The 18,197-nt window shown below is 38.2% G+C and overlaps 1 protein-coding gene across 1 annotated transcript in view; it reads left to right on the forward strand.

Annotated features, from left to right (window-relative positions):
- Positions 1-18,197, forward strand: part of LOC150076641 (VPS35 endosomal protein-sorting factor-like) — a 370,416-nt gene that overhangs the window by 111,136 nt on the left and 241,083 nt on the right. Inside the window, exons 7-8 of the mRNA XM_090386682.1 lie at positions 699-783; positions 8,955-9,032. Of these exons, the coding sequence (XP_090242808.1) occupies positions 699-783; positions 8,955-9,032 (163 nt within the window). The remainder of the gene's footprint in view (positions 1-698; positions 784-8,954; positions 9,033-18,197) is intronic.

Here is an 18,197-nt window from a genome sequence, read left to right on the forward strand (position 1 = left end):
ACAGCTGGAATGATCTTGCTTCATGGTAATGAAGCAAGATCATTCTTCATGGTAATGAAGCAAGATCCTTCAATGCCAACCTGATTCAGAAGATGCACAGAAAATACCTTTCATATAGCTCAGTTTTCCACCATGTAACTTTTTGTTTTGTTGGGGGAAAAAAACAACTTTAAAATGATGTTTCAATTCAGAGACAATTAAGTCAAAACAACTATCGAAGAATGGGTTCGTAAGCAGTTCAAAGAATTTTTTGAAGAAGGAACATACAGATTAGCTAAGTGGGCCATATGTGTAAATTCTACAGATGAATTTTTAAATTTTTCAAAAAAAATTTAAGTTTTTAAAACATGTTTTAATTGAACAGCCTTAGTTGCAGAAAAGTTGTTTACTCTCTTTAGCTACATCCATATGTACACACACACACACATGTGCACACATGTGCGTGTGCGTGCGCGCGCGCGCGTATATTCAAAATGTGAATGTCAGTTCATTTCTTTTGAACCCCATTTAAAATTAATTTTTTTTACTTTTTCATGCTATGCTGATCATTTTTCTCTACCAATATATAATTCTTTAGAAGAATGTAAAGATAATTTATATTTGTTAGATTGTGTTATATGTACATTTTGGATTTAATTAACAGTTTTAATTCATCTTATAATTGCTATTGAGTTTTGAGTATTTTTCCTTCATTTCAGTGTGCCAAATTACTTGTTGATACATCAGTTATTCAGTTCTATCCCAGCAAATTTGTTCTCATCACTGATATCCTGGATAATTTTGGTAGGTTGTATTTTTTAAAATTTTTATTTCAAAATTTAATCATTGAGAATTTTGTCTCCAACTTTGAAATTTAATCAGTTTTTTTCATTCTTAAATCATACCACCAAGTCCATGAGAATTTTGCATATTTTTCAGCTGGGAAATTGTAAAGTAATACTGATTTATTTATTTCATTCTGAATCATGTATGAATCAGAATGAAATGAATCATGTACATGCTTTTATAGTGATTTCCCGACTTTTCACTCATTTTGAAAGATCTGAGTTTCAGTTCCATCATAAACTGGAGAAATCTGTAAAAGTCTCTTCATTTGTTGCTATAGTCTCTTCACTTGTTGCTATAACAACTTGTAAATCAGCCCATGAAAGATGCTTATCAAGCATAATACACAGTGGCACTGTGTGGCCCAAATTGCTCATGAACCTAAAAAGCACCAAAGGAATTATTAGTAGTGGAAAATGATGCAAAAAAGCAAAATTATATGGAAACAGCAAAAAAAAAAAAAAAAACCCACTTCACAAATCATCTATCCATCCACTCTAATAATTTATCTAGTTCTTTCTTAAATTTATTCGAACTATCCACTTCCACAATACAGATAGAATTTTGTTTCAACAATCAATCGCCCACTGGCTGAAAGCAAATTACCACACATCTATCCTGCAACCATCCTTCCCCAATTTGAATCTATTCCCCTCGTGTGTAGTCTGGCAAGATGCAGGATGCCATTGGCACTGAGCTTACTCAATCCATTCAAAGTCTTAACGTTTTAAAGTCCTAGTCTCCAAACACCGTAATTTGCAAAACTGAAGCCTTTCCTGATGAGAGCAATCTTTTGTTTACTTCACTAATTTCATTCTCTTCTCAACACCCATTCCAACAGATCCACATCCTTCCTGAAATGAGGCTTCCAGACTTGTCTGCATACTCAATATGTGGCCCAAATATTGTTTTATAGAATGGTATAATCATCTCCTTATGCCTGCTGGCAAAATGTTTGCATATCATTGACAAAACAACATGACAAAACAACAACCTAGCAGCCCATCCTGTACTCTTTAGAGAACTTCATTTCTGACTAGAAGTTACCTGTAGGTCATTTTTGTTTTTCACTACCTTGCATGTGGTACCACACAATTGATATGTTATTCTAGAATTACTGCTACTCATATGCTGTGCCTTGCAATGGTAAACTTTATTTGCCACTTCTCAACCCATCTGCCTAATTTTTTTTAGATCTTGTTGCAGTAGCATACCCAGATTACTGCCGTTAAGCACCCTGCTAACTTTTGTGTTGTGTGCAAACTTTTACATTAATCCTGATATACTGTCATCAATATCATTAATAAATATTGAAGTAACAAATGGGCCCAGCACTGAACCCTGGCACACCAATAATAAATTTCCAAGAAGAGCAGTGCCCATTGATAATGACTCTGTTCTCTCCAACTCAAACACCCGTTTATCCATAGCAGTAACTTGTGCCTAATGTCACACAATTTCTGTGGCAGTCCTTTATGTGAAACAACATCAAAAGCTTTTCTGAAACCAAAGTATATGACATCAAAATTATTTTGTTTGCATCAAGTTCGTAGTATCCAATCAGATTGGTAAAACAAGCTCATGCTTTAACAAATCCATGCTTTGACTGCCAATATAACTATGTTCCTTTCTAGTTGGTCCTGCATTACTTCTTTAACCAGTGACTCTATTAATTTCTCTGGAACAGAGTCGAGCCTACAGGTCTGTGATTACTCACTTCACTCTTTGATCCCCTTTGTGAATTGGAGATATATGGTTAGCCACATCACCAATCCAAGGATGTGCTTATAAATATGGCTAAAGGGTTGTTTACCTCTTTTGCTGCCTCTCAGTATAATTAAATAGATCTCATCCACCCCAGTTGCTTTATTTGGATTTAGCTTCAACAGTTTCTCTTACACTTTCCTTTCCATTATCACAAAATCATTTTAATATACTTCTGGCATCCCCAACCTCTAAAAATTTCTTCCTGTGTGAATGTGGATTTAAAATATCTATTCAGTTTGTCAGCAATCTGAGCAAGATCATTTAATACCATACTTATTTGGTGATTGAATGTGATTTTTCCTGTTCCTTCTAGGGTTTACATAGCATTAGCATTAGCAGAGGCATATGATGCAAGAAAGCAAGCTTATTCAGCATCAGCCAAAAAAAAAAAAAAAAAAAAAAACCCACTCCCATTTCACCCCTCCGTTCGTTCGAAATACCTGTCCAGTTGAGCTTTAAATTTGTTTAGGCTATCAACTTCAACAACAAGTGATGGAAGTCGGTTCCACCAACCAACCACCCGCTGGCCAAAGGCAAATTTCCGCACATCTATCCGACATCCGTCCTTCCTCAATTTGAATTTATGCCCTCTAAGGTGATTATTCTGAGAAAGATGAAGAATCCCATTGGCATTGAGCATGCTCAAACCATTCAAAGCCTTATACACCTCTATCAGATCACCTCGCCGGTGCCTAGTCTCCAAACTCTGTAATTTGCAAAACTTAAGCCTTTCTTCGTAAGAGCAACCCTTTGTTCCATTTACTAATCTTGTTGCCCTTCTCTGTACCCGTTCCAGCAGCTCTACATCCTTCTTGAAATGAGGCCTCCAGACCTGTATACAGTACTCAAGATGTGGCCTTACCATTGCCTTATACAAGGGAATAATCACCTCCTTATCCCTGCTAGAAAAATTCCTGTATATCATTGACAAGACACCATGAGCTACTCTTGCAGCTCGTCTGCACTGCTCAGAGAACTTCATATCTGCCTGCACAATTACCCCCAGGTCCTTTTCATTCTCCACCACTGTCAGTGTAGTACCGCAGAGTTGATACGTTGCTCTGGGGTTACTGTTTCCCATATGCAGCACTTTACATTTGTCGATGTTAAACCTCATTTGCCACCTCTCAGCCCATCTGTTCAACCTTTCCAGATCCTGTTGCAGCAGCATAGCGTCAGTATTGTCCTTAACGACCCTGCCAACCTTTGTATCATCTGCAAACTTGGACATTAATCTTGATATCCCATCATCAATATCATTCATAAACACCGAAAACAACAACGGACCCAACACTGAACCTTGAGGAACTCCACTAATAACATTAGTCCACGTTGAGCAGTGTCCATTGATTACCACTCTCTGTCTTCTGCCACTCAACCATCCCCTTATCCATAGCAGCAATTTGCCTCCAATGCCACACTGCTCCAATTTGTGCAGCAGTCTTCCATGTGCAACAGTATCAAAAGCCTTTCTAAGATCCAAATATATAATATCAAAGTTATTCCCTGCATCCAGTTCTTTTGTGACTACATCATAGTATCCAATCAAATTGGTCAGGCAAGACCTGCCCTTAACAAAACCATGCTGCGTCTGAGCTATAACTGAACATAATTAAAGAAGTCTTTCCTACTATTCTTAGCTGGAGACTTCTTGTAATCTGCCTTAGTATACCTAACCTCCTTCATGACTTGATTGCAGATTAGTTTATACCTACTGTAAATATCTGTATTCCCTGATAATCTATATGCATCCCATGTATTTTTCTTCTTTGCCATTAGTGTTATCAGTTCATCCAATATCTATTTAGATCTAAACCTTGAACAGTATCTCTTAGTTTGTATAGAAAGCCTAGTTGCTTCTATGATTACTTTCCTAACTGATTCCCATTTAGAATTTTCTATTGGTAACATCCTTGGTTTCACTGAATAGAATTTAAACCATCTGAGGTCATTGTAGTCACCTTTACTTAATCTCTTCCTTTTACCCTTGAAGTAATGGCATTTTTATGTAAATCTCACATCAGTATGCTCTGATCACTGCCACCTAGTGGTTCTTTCATCTGCAGATTCTTAATACGTGAAGAGTACTCTTAGTTGATTATCCATAATGACTCTGAGAGACACTCTGATAATCGGACCCAGAGTATTGCTTTATCTCATTGCCCCTCTCTAACATAACATACTAGTGCAGAAAATAGTCATCCAGTAAATCTAGAAAAGTCTTGCTGTTCTGTGAGTGACAAAGCCACACTATCCTCCATTATAAGATATTCTGATTTAATGGCCCACTCTTTTTGTCTGTATAATTATCACACTTCTGTTCTCATTTGTATTTTCCAGTGAAGGTATCATATCTTACTGATTCAACATTGCCCACTGGGTCAGTGTCTTAGATTCTATGTGCTTTCTGATCCCTTGTGTCTGATTGGCACCACGTTTATGATGGCCTTCCATTGGCAGTGTTTGATGACTTGACTTAACCAGTATGTCACATTCATTTTGTTTACTATGCTCCTAGCATTGTACATGCAAGTATACAAGGACCTATTTTTACTCTTAGTAAATCTAACCCAGCCCATTTATGTGTTTATTCCAAACCCACCTAACACAATCTTGATAGCATCAGCAAACATTCTTGCATCCTTTCTATTCACACATGTTCCCATCACTGTAAATACAGTCTCCTTCTAATAAATACAGCCATGTTAGGAAAAATCCCCCCCCATGAGCTGTGAACAATCTCCCCAGACCAACTTGATTGACAAGGTTGTCATGTACTCTGTAATATATATGCACATAGAAGACTGCTGCACAAATTGGAGCAGTGTGGCATTGGAAGCAAATTGCTGCTATGGATAAAGGGATGGTTGATGGGGAGAAGACAGAGAGTGGTAATCAATGGACACTGCTCATTGTGGACTAATGTTATTAGTGCAATCCCGCATTGTTCAGTTTTGGGTCCATTATTGTTTTCTGTATTTATAAATGATATTGATGATGGTATATCAAGCTTAATGTCCAAGTTTGCAGACGATACAAAGGTTGGCAGGGTTGTTAAGTTTAACATTGACAAATGTAAAGTACTACATATGGGAAACAGTAACCGCAGAGCAACGTATCAACTCTGTGGTACTACACTGACAGTGGTAGAGAATGAAAAGGACCTGGGGGTAATTGTGCAGGCAGATATGAAGTTTTCTGACAGTGCAGATGGGCTGCAAGAGTAGCTCATGGTGTCTTGTCAATGATATACAGGAATTTTTCTAGCAGGGATAAGGAGGTGATTATTCCCTTGTATAAGGCAATGGTCGGACCACACCTTGAGTATTGTATACAGGTCTGGAGGCCTCATTTCAAGAAGGATGTAGAGCTGCTGGAACGAGTACAGAGAAGGGCAACAAGATTAGTGAATGGAACAAAGGGTTTCTCTTACGAAGAAATGCTTAAGTTTTGCAAATTACAGTGTCTGGAGACTAGGCACCGGCGAGGTGATCTGATAGAAGTGTATAAAGCCCCTGAATGGTTTGAGCATGCTCAATGCCAACGGGATTCTTCCCCTTGCTCAGAATAATCACCTGAGAGGGCATAAATTCAAATTGAGGAAAGACAGATGTAGGATAGATGTGCAGAAATTTGTCTTTAGCCAGCGGATAGTTGGTTGGTTGGTGGAACAGACTTCCATCCCTTGTTGTGGAAGTTGATAGCCTAAATAAATTTAAGGCTCAGCTGGACAGCTATTTCGAACAAAGAGGGGTGAAATGGGAGTGGTTTTTTTTTTTTTTTTTTGGCTGATGCTGCATAAGCTTGCTTTCTTGCATCATATACCTCTACTAATGCTAATATCCATGTACTCCATTATGTATTGTGTCTGGGCAGAATTGCAGACACTTTCAAATGTAATTTTAACTCAAAACTTTTTCTCAACATTGTCCTGTACTTGTTAAAAGTTCAAACCCATGTTTGGTATCACAGAGTGGTTCCTGAACTTATCAGACTGAACCAATCAGGATGTAGGGAAAACTCTCCATGTGCAAAATAAATAAATTAATTTTCTGTTTATATTCTAGGATGATTATATAAAATAGGAGGGGATTCATAGGATATCAAGAATACAAGAACATCAATATATATTTATCAGTTATGTGGGCTTTAACCACAGTCACTCAAATGGGTATTTCTGTTCTCGCACTTGACTACTTGGCAGAAAATGTATCATGATCATCTTGTCATCTCAGTTATAAAGGTGAAAAATTCTCTGCACAGCCAATGCAGTACCAGTGTTTATTGTAGTGGTAAAGCAATTGCCACTACTGATGTTAATTGTGGGTTTAGTGTCAAACAATATTAACTACAGAATCATTTTGTAGTAAATGTTTTTGTAATTAACCAAGAAAAAGTCACTTGGCATTTTCTTGGTTTGCCAGAAATGTGCTTATAGCCCATCAAAGATATGCAATAAGATAAGCTTTTTATTTCCCATTTATATCTTTATATTTCCTTTATATTCTCCAGTTGCTTCTTTCTGTGGCGCCTCCATAGCTAGGTGGGCAGGAGCAGCAGTGCGTAGCACACGCTTCTTAATTAGGCCAGGGTTCGAGCCCGTGACCACCAAATACGGAGGATGCGGAAAGGTCAGGGAATGACCACCGCATATCCCTGGAGCAATGTGGCCTTAGTTTCTAATACTCCTAAAAACCAAATAACAAACACTGCTTCTTTCTGTTTAGATTTCTTGTACATACATAGCTGCCCGCTCTCCAGATTTGTCAGTTTTTCTTTTTTTTTTGGCAACTTCTCCTGCTTTTCCTTCTTCATGTATTCTTTTTCTGTTTTTTTTTTTTTTTGTTTTTTTTTTACACAAAAAACAATTATGTTTTTGTTTATGGAGGGATACTATTCAGTTTCTCTCCAATCACTAGCTGGCATAATAGAAGCAGCAGTATTATACACTAACAACTTCAGATACATCCCATAGAGTTACCAATAGATTTGATCCTGTGAACTAACAGCTAGCCTGTGAAAATTGTTTTAAAGCTGTATCCTCAAAATATAATGAATATTTGATCTCACCATGATTCCTACCATAACTTCAAAGAAATGACTCGTATTTCATGATAGAAGAGATGATGGGGTTTGTTCCTGCACCTTATCCTGTAGTCTAGCTGGCTGCTTTTGTCAGTGATCCTGGATGGGCCTCATATTGGGAGTAGGAGATCTTTGTCACTGCTGCTACTGCTACATATCATCATGCAAACCATCCAGAACTTAAGAATCATCATCACCTTTTGACATCTGCATTTTACCTGTGGAAATGCATTGAAAGAGTGATAGACTATATTGAAGGGCTATAATAATGTTTTGTATGGTTAAATAAAATTACATTATCTTGCCCATACTAGGACAGCTCATGGGGATTTGTCAGCATTATACAGGAAGTTTTCATCAAACAAAGAGGTCGTTATCAGTGATTACCCTGATGTGTGAGGTAATGACTAGGTTGTCTTGAATGCCGGTCTGGAAGCCTCATTTTAAGAAGGATACAGATTGTTTGGAATTGGTGCAGAGAACAGCAAGATTAGTCAGAGGAACAAAAGGGTATTGTTACTAGGAAAGACTTCAGTTGTGTGTGTGTGTTGCAGTGTTCAGAAAGTAGGCACCTGCAAGTGTAAGCCTTACAGAAAAGAATTTTACTCCAAAATTCTTGCATAATCTCTTCAGTCTAATGTTGGATTGTCCAAGGATCTTCCTAGTCATTGTTAACAATATTATAACTTGTTAGAAACAGCTTAGTCCACATGCACCATCTTATATGACTCACAAAAAAATTACTAGTGGCAGGTCTCCTTTCTACAAATCATCTTCTCTAATTCTTTGAGTCATACTGCATATCACAAACTATACCATTGGCATAGTTTGCGATATGCGAGAGAATATAATGCAACTGCTCTATTTTTGAACATTTCCTTGTCCCTGACATGCAAATTGCTGGTGGTCATGGACAGAATACTCTACCCTTGTTAATAATCTCCATCTACACTATGCAACTAGAAGTAAATCAGTACAAATGAAATTGTATCTATCTCATTGATACCAAATGCACTTTTGTAATTTTATTTTTGTTACACATACAAGTATATGACAGGAAAAGTTGTTTTGAAGAAATTTAAAGGTAGAATTTACAGCCATTTTGCCAATATTTATTTGCAATTTTATCATTAGCTTTTCAAGATTAAATTTTAAAATTAAGTTAGTTATCTTCAATTCAATCTGCTTATGAAAATTCTAAATAGATTTAATTGAATTGCATGAGGGGAATACATGATAAACAACAATGTAAATTTCAATGCCAATTTTGTTTTTAGGAAACCTAGTGTATCAAAGGATTCATTCAAAAGCTGAATTGTACAAGCCCGGACGAAAAACACCCACATCTCTGCCAGGTAATTAGAGTTAAATTCATGTAAATGAAACCTTGATTGGAAATACTTTGCTTGCTTCATATTTATGTTCCATATTATAAACTCATTGCTAACATATATGCAGGTAAAATCTCTGAAATTGCCTTTATTTAGAGTCACTCAGGCATGAAAAATGAAACTTACAGAATGGAGTTTTAATTTAGAATTAGTAGTGGCAAATGATGCAAAGAAGCATTCACCGCAGGGAAAAAACACTTCCCTCATCAACTGCCCAAGTGTTTTTTTTTTCCTTTTTTTTTTTTTTTTTTTTGCTAAAAGTCTGAAGCTGATCTGTGAAGGGAGTAAGGTGCCCTGATGAACTAGTGCTTTCTTTCATAATCACAAACAGTTGCACACTCAACACTAGAACAGCTTCCACTGGTAGAAGCTATTCTGCTCTTGTCGAGAGAGAGAGAGATTGTTCTGGGTTAGACAGGGTTGAGCCAAGTTACAGAAACCTAGTGAAGATGTTGGTACTGGATAAAATGGTTTCCTAGTCAAAGAAGTGCCCATGATTGAAGTACCTGCTTGACCTGAAGAAGAAGACTGAATAGGAAGATAGATAAATGTGAGTTCCTGGAAAGGGAGTCCATTCCACTATGGGAGGTGGCAATTCTTAAAAAAATTAATAAGATTAATTTAGTATTAAGTATTTGCCATGCAGTACATGGAAGCCCACAGGCTTCAGCTGCACTAGCCAAAAAAAGAAATGTAGATAAGAAAATATAAATTGTGCTTCTATCAGTTTATTTGTTTGTTTGTTATTTGGTTTTTAGGAGCATTAGCAACTAAGGATATTGCTCTGGGGATATGTGGTGGTCATTCCCTAACCTTTCCGCATCCTCCGTATTTGGTGGTGACGGGCTCGAACCCCAGTTTAATCAAGAAGTGTGTGCTACGCACTGCTGCTCCTTCCCACCTTCTATCAGTTGATGCTTGAATTTCTTCAGACTGTTAGCAACCAATAGCTGAAAAAATACCATCTTTTAAGAAAATTTATATTAAAAATTTTATTTAATTTATCCAAATAACAGTTTGTGCTTTGTTTTAAATAATAAAATGGACAAAACTCAAAGCAAATGAAATAGAAGAGTATTAATACCAAAGTGATAACTTATGCAGATTTCTTCGAATGAATTGGTCTCTTTTGCTTTCAAATGAACTTGTTATAGGTTTTCTTGTATTAGCATTAGTTGAAAGAAAGCAAGCTTATACAGCATTAGCCAAAAAAAAAAAAAAAAACCTTCCCATTTCACCCATCTGGTCACTCCAAATGTTTGTCTCGTTCAGTCTTAAATTTATTTAAGCTATCAACTTCCACAACAACAGATGAAAGTCTGTTCCAGCAAGCAAGTACTGCTGGCCAAAGGCAAACTTCTGCACATCTATTCTACAACTGTCTTTCCTCAATTTGAATCTGTACCCCCCCCCTCAGGTTCTTAATCTGAGCAAGCGGAAGTATCCCATCAGCATTGAGCCTGCTCAAACCATCCAGGGCCTTATACACCTCAATCAGATCATCACACAGGTGCCCGGTCTCCAGATGCTGCAGTTTGAAGAACTTAAGCCTTTCTTCGTAAGCACACCCTATGTTCCTCTCACCAATCTTGTTGCCCTTCTCTGTACTTGTTATAGCAATTTCTACATCCTTCCTAAAATGAGGACTCCAGACCTGTACGCAGTACTCAAGGTATGGCATGACCAATGCCTTATACAAGGGGGGTAATCACCTTGTCTCTGCTAGCAAAATTCCTATATATCATTGACAAAACTCCATGACCTGCTCTGGCAGCCCTTCTTCACTACTCGGAGAACTTCATATCTGACTGCACAATTACCCAGCTCTTTTTCATTCTCCACCTCCCTGAGTGTAATACCACACAGTTGGTATGTTTCTCTTGGGTTACTTCTACCCATATGCAGTACTTTGCATTTTTCAATATTAAACTTCACTTGACACTTCTCAGCCCATCTTCCTAACTTTTCTAGATCCTGTTGCAGTAGCATACTGTCTTTAGTGTCATTAACAACCCTGCCAACCTTGGTATCAATTGCAAACTTGGACATAAAGCCTGATATACCTTCATCGATATTAATTGATAAATACACAAAACAACAATTTGGCCCAGCAAAAGATCCTGGGAGACTCCACTAATAACATTACTCCATGTAGAGCAATGTCCATTTATTACCACTCTCTGCCATCTCCCACTCAACCTTCCCTTTATCCATTGCAGCAACTTGCCCTTAATGCCATACTGCTCCAATCTGTACAGCAGTCTTTAATGTGTAACAGTATCAAAAGCTTTCCTGAAATCCAAGTATATGATATCAAAATTATTTTTTGCATCCAGTTTCTTTTTGACCACATCATAGTATCCAATCAAATTGGTCAGACAAGACTTCCCCTTAACAAACCCATGCTGTGTCTGAACTATTACTGCAGTCTTGTCTAGTTGATCCTGCATCACCTCTTTAAATAATGACTCCATTATTTTCCTCAGAACAGAATTTAAACTAACAGGTCTATAATTATTTGTGTCAACCTTTAAACCCCCTTTGTGAATTGGGGATACGTTTGAACATCTCCAGTCCATGGGGACGTCCCCTGAATCTAAGGATGCTCTCATAATTATGACTAGAGGGTTTGCTAACTTCCCTCACTGCCTCCTTCAATATAACTGGATAGATTCCATCCACCCCTTTTTTATGTTTAACTTCAACAATTTCTTCTCCACTTTGCTCTCAGCTATTACAAAATCGCTTAGCTCCCTCTTAGAGTTTGATAAACTTCTGGCATTCCCTTCCTAGAATAACTCCTCATATGTGAATGTAGATGCAAATTACTCATTCAGTTTATCAGCTGCTTGAGCAGGATCATCAATAGTCAAACCATCTATGTTAAGTGTACCAATCTGATTCACCCCTTCCTTCTAGAGTGTACATAAGTAAAGAACTCTTTGCTGTTTTTCTTTGCATCCTTTGCCAAAGATTTCTTGTAATCTGCCCTTGCCTCCCTGAACAGTATTTCTTGAACAGTATTTCTTAGTTGGTATGAAAAGCCCAGTAGCCTCCAAGATTAAGTCCCTGAATGCTTCCCATTTAGAATTCACCATTGGTAACATCATCAGTTGATCCCACTGTATAGAATTTAAAAACTGTCTGAGACCACTATAGTCACCTTTACAGAAGCAAAAACCCTTCCCTTTACCCGTGATGGTAGTTACATCTTTAAGTAAATCCCACATCAATATTCTGTGATCACTGTCACCTATTGGTTCCTTCATCTTCAAATTCTTAATGCATGAATAATTACTGCTGATAATCAGATCAAGAGTATTACTCCCTCTGGTTGCCCCTCAAACATGTTGCTGTAGAAAACAATCCTCCCATAAATCATCAAAAGTCTTGCTAGCATGTGAGTGACCAACCCACAAGTTCCAGTCAATATCTGGAAAGTTAAAATCCCCCATTACAAGACATTCTGATTTACTGGCCCACTCTATTTCTCTGCACAACTGTTCATTGTACTCAGAGCCATTAGGCCTATAACACACTTCTACTCTCATTTTTCCTTTCCCAGTGTTTATGTCACACCAACAGACTCAACATTACACTGTCCATCCATGTCAACTGGATGCACTTAGATTTTTTGTTTCTTAATTAATAGCATAACACCTCCTCCCTTCCTACCCTGTCTGTCCTTTCTGTACACATTGTACACCCCAAATTCCAGTCATGCACTGCTTATATCTGTGTAACACCATGTCTTTGATATTCCAACGGTATCTGCCTTTGATGGCTTGATCAGCAATTCAAATTCATCAAATTTATTTACTATACTTCTAGCATTGGTGTACTTGCAAGTATACATGCACCTGTTCTTACTCTTAGTAACCCTTACATAGCCCATGTATTTACTTGTTCCATTTTGATTCCCAGCAGCTCTTGAAATCCCAAGCAACTTGCTCTCTAGGCTGCTCAACTTGCTGCTCATTACAATAGGAGCAGTGCAAGAATCACTTTTGCCTCTGCCTGCGGCTACTGTTAATCTTTTAGTCTGTGAATCCCTCAAAGCTAGCAGCTTTCCGACCCACCTAACACTGCCTCAATAGCATCAGCAAATATTCTTGCACCCTTTCAATTTAAGTGTATTCCATCCTTGTAGAAACAGTCTCTCCTGTTAGCAAGCAGCCGAAAAAAATTCTATCCCATGGGCCTTGTACAATCTCTCCAGGGCTGAATTGATTGACAAGGCTCTCGTCATAAACTTCCTCCTATCGTGTCTGGGCCGAATGGCAGACACTAAAATTTAAGCCTAACTTGCGACTTTTTTTCAGCAGTGACCTGTACTTGTTAAGTAAATCTGCAGTTTATGGATCACTATGAATTATGGATCACTATGGATCACAATAGTAATCTGCCATGATGTTTTCATTCAACCTTTCCTTTTATCCTCTTTCAATCTCCATTATTTCTTGACAGAATTACTCTTCCTGATGATGGTATCAATGGATTTTCTGGTTTTTCCAGAAAAAAGTATGTGAAATGAACCTTGCATTCCCACATACACTCACAGAAGCTTATCATACATTTTAGTTTTGGAAATTTATAGAGCATATTTTCAATAATAAATATAATCTTTATTGTGATAAGAGAAACTATGCATAAATCAATTCACAGCTAAGGAATACGAAGGGTTAAATGAATTTTTTTTTTGTTCCAAAAACAAGTTGTGAATAAAATTTTTGAAGTAATTTCCTTTTTATACGAAACACAAGATGCCGTAGAAAAGTTCCTTTCCTGTGGGAAAAAAAGACTTGTGTTTCATATAAAATAATGTGTATTAATTTAAAATAAAGTAGAAAAGGTCACAAAAAATATCAGTTATTTAAAGGCAGCAGGTGTCTGTAAAATTACACCTGAAATGCTGCTGAATGTTGGAGAGAAATTAGTATCAAGGTGGTTACATCATATTATCCAAAGGTTATTTTTCCAAAGGAAAAGTTCCAGAAGGTTTGATCAAAGCACTGATTGCACCAAAATATGAAAAGGAAATACAAGGGATATTTGAAATATTTTTGGGTTACCGTGTATTTCATTAATGAAAATAAAATAAACACAATAATATTAAATTACACATAAGCATATAACCCAGTTCCTCAACTAATATTATAAATATTCTATTGGAATGAGCAGCAGCCTGGAAAACAAGATGCAGGATATTTCAGAGACTGCTGGTAGTCATTGCGGTACAAGGAAACACATGGGTTTGTGTTAGAGTAGCTAAGAATAGGAACAGGTGCATGTATACTTGCTAGGAGTTTGGTAAATAAATTTGATGAATTTGAGGTATTGCTTAAAACATCAAAGGCAGATATTGTTGGGATATCAGAGACGTGTCACACAGATATAAGGAATGCAGAACTGGAATTTGTAGAGTACAATGTGTACAGAAAGAATAGACCGGATAGGAAGGGAGGAGGGGTTATGCTATTAGTTTAGAAACACATCAAATCCAAGGAAGTGAAGCCAGTCGACATCGCTGGACTGTGCAGTGTCAAGTCAGTTTAGTGTGACATAAGCATTGGGAGATCAAAATTGAGAGTAGGAGTGTGCAGAGTACAGAGTGGCCAGTAAATCAGAGAGTCTTATAATGGGGGATTTTAATTTCCCAGATATTGACTAGAATTTATGGGTTGGTCACTCACACACTAGCAAGGCTTTTGTGGATTTATTGGATGATTGTTTTCTACATCAGCATGTTCGGGAGGCAACTAGAGGGAGTAATACTCTTGATCTGATTATCAGTAGTGATTCTTTATCCATTAAGAATTTGCAGATAAATGAACCACTAGGTGGCAGTGATCACAGTGTCCTGAAGTGGGAGTTACTCAAAGAGGTAACTACCATTAGGGGTAAAGGGAAGGGGTATTGCTTTTGTAAAGGCGACTACTATGGACTGAGACAGTATTTAAATTCTATACAGTGGGATCAACTGATGATATTGCCAACAGCAAATTCAAAATGGGAAGCATTCAAAGAACTTATCTTGGAAGCTACTAGGCTTTACATATCAACTAAGAAATATCGTTCAAGGTTTAGGCCTAAATGGATGTCAGATGAACTAATGAGGCATATCGCAGAGAAGAAAAATGCATGGGATACATACAAATTAACACGTTACACAGATGCCTATGATAGATATAAGCTGGTCTGTAACCAAGTCACAAAGGAGATTAGGCAGGCAAAGGCAGATTATGAGAAATCCTTGGCAAAGGATGCAAAGAAAAACAGAAAAGAGTTCTTTACCTAATTATGAGCGCTTCTTATGAGCTTCTTTACCCTAATTATGAGCGCTTCTTTGGACTCAGGGGAGGTGCCCATAGACTGGAGATGTGCAAATGTGACCCCAATTCACAAAGGAGGATCAAAGGCTGACACAAGTAGTAGTAGTAGTGGCATGTGATGCAAGAAAGCAAGTGTATGAGCTTATGCAGCAACAGCCAAAAAAAAAAAAAAAAAATCAGACCATTGCCTCCAAACACCTGTCCAGTTCCTCCTTAAATTTATTCAACCTATCAACTTCCACAACAACAGATGGAAGTTTGTTCCAGCAATTAACCACCCTCTGGCTAAAGGCAAATTTCCGCACATCTATTCTACATCTGTCTTTTCTTAATTTGAATTTATGCCCCCTTAGGTTCGTAATCTGAACAAGTGGAAGGATCCCATCAGAATTCAGCGTGCTCAACCCATTCAAGGCCTTATATACCTCAATCAGATCACCGCGCAGGTACCTAGTCTCCAGCCACTGCAATTTGCAGAACTTAAACCTCTCTTGGTAAGAGGATCCCTTATTCCCCTCACCAATCTTGTTGCCCTTCTCTGTACACGCTCAAGTAAATCTACATCCTTCCTAAAATGAGGCCTCCAGACCTGTACGCAGTACTCAAGGCGTGGCCTGACCATTGCCTTATATAGAGGGATAATCACCTCCTTTTCCCTGCTAGCAAAATTCCTATATATCATTGACAAAACCCCATGACCTGCCCTGGCAGCCTGTCTGCATTGCTCAGAAAACTTCATATCTGACTGCACAATTACTCCCAGGTCTTTTTCATTTTTTACCACCTTAAGTGTAGTACCACACAGTTGGTACGTTTCTCTGGGGTTACTTCTACCCATATGCAGTACTTTGCATTTGTCAAGGTTAAAATTCAGTTGCCACTTCTTAGCCCATCTGCCCAAATTATCTAGATCCTGTTGCAGTAGCACACTGCCATTACTGTGTTTAACAATCCTGCCAACCTTTGTATCATCTGCAAACTTCGACATTAAGCCTGCATTAGGGCTCAAAGCCTCAAGATGCGAAAGATTAGACTGTGTATTTTAGTGAAATTGCATCATTTATATACAGCTAAATAAAGACTAGCAAATTTGCAATAGCAGCATCGTTTAAGTTACCTCTCGTATTGTGAATACCTTCACGACGAGTTGCCATGACATTGCACTAATTCGAATAAGTAATGCTTCACCTGAAGGAGAAGACTGTTGTTACTCCCTCTCAGTGGATACCACCACCCAGATGGCACCGTTTGAAAAAAAGGTAAGGGATAATGGTTCTCAGTTATCCACCCACTGCCCCTATTAGACCAAGAGAGCAATAAAGACATAGGAAAGTGATAGTAAGAGAGGTACCGGAAGAAGATGCAAATGAAGAAGGAAAGGGGCAGTTATTTCTTCAGCTCATTCATGTGATCTCATATTTCTTGAATGAGTAGCACTTCCCCAATGAGAGGGGGTCTGTTGTTACCCATTCGAGGAGTCTCAGTGGCCATAAAGCCCCTTGGGCGGCATCGTTTCAGGGCTATTTGGCCCCTCCTCAGTTTAGGTATCCATTGCTTCTTAAAAAAAAAAAACCTCTAGTCTCATTTGCACTTATTAAAATGATCGTATATCCTAATAAGGTTAATCTCACTCAGAAACATTCCGTGGAGGGCCCCCATCCATGTGACTACCTGCTCCGCAAGCAGCCACCTGGAGTTGGCTTGCCCTACATGAATTCTCAAGTCCTCCACCTCTTTCATTCTTCCATCCTTACGCGGCTTTATTCCAAACGTAAACAGCCACATTGTCGGGAGAGGGACCATTTGCCTGCAGCCAGCTTGGTCCATATCCCTTCTAGCTTAAGCTAAGAAGATTACTACCTCTAATCCCTAGCTTTACCACCTAAGCTGCACGTACACCTCATTGTCCACTAGCCGGCATAGTGGTGTAGGGTAACACCATTGTTTTAGGAATTTCTGGTTTCCCAATTGAAGTAGTTCCAACACCAGAAATCTCCTAATTGCAGCATGCATGGATTGGATGGCTTATTTGTATATCTCCATGCATGTTCCCTCTATTTTTCTCTTCCTAATCTTCCATGCTTGGTATTTTCCTTCATTTATTACGAATATCAAGATGTGTATGGCTCTGGAAACAGGCTCCGGAAATCGGAAAAATAACACCTGATCTCTTGTTAATCGCAGTACTTTCATGATTTTGTGGACCTTGTTCCAGATGCATTGTACAGCTGGACAGGAGAAAAACTCATGGTCTACTGTTTCCCACACTTTGCAATATTGACACTCAGTGTTTGAGTATCCTCGGAACTTAGCCTTGTTTACTTCCACCTGCAGGTGCCCGTAAATCACCCTCCAGGCTAAGTCACTTCTTGACCCATACCCTATATGTTTGTGAAGATTTTTAAACATTTGGGTTTCGTCTAAGCTGTACCATGCTCTGGGATTTTGTACTGGTTGCATGTATAAGTCAAACAGTTTCCAGTAGATTTTTGAGGCTTTTAGTTTTGTTCCCATGTCTAGACCTACTGCCGATAGTTGTTGGAGATATTTGATAATCAGTTTGTAGAAAAGTGGTATTATTTCTGCCGCAGGTCCTGTATATTCTACTTCTAGCAGCTTTGTAAACCTTCCCATGTGATATTTTATTAGGGTGGAAGCTACGTGCATCTCCCATAGGGCCGTTCGGACATGTTTCATTATATACGCCCACCGTAGCCACTTTAATCGTGTTATTTCATAACCATCGATCCCCTTTCTACAATGCAATCTTTGCTGCGTCACCTCTTGTTGCCTGTTG

This window comes from Mastigoproctus giganteus, chromosome 12 (genome assembly GCF_048544385.1).
Source record: "Mastigoproctus giganteus isolate SK-2022 chromosome 12, ASM4854438v1, whole genome shotgun sequence".
In the NCBI taxonomy this organism is placed as follows: Eukaryota; Metazoa; Arthropoda; class Arachnida; order Uropygi; family Thelyphonidae; genus Mastigoproctus; species Mastigoproctus giganteus.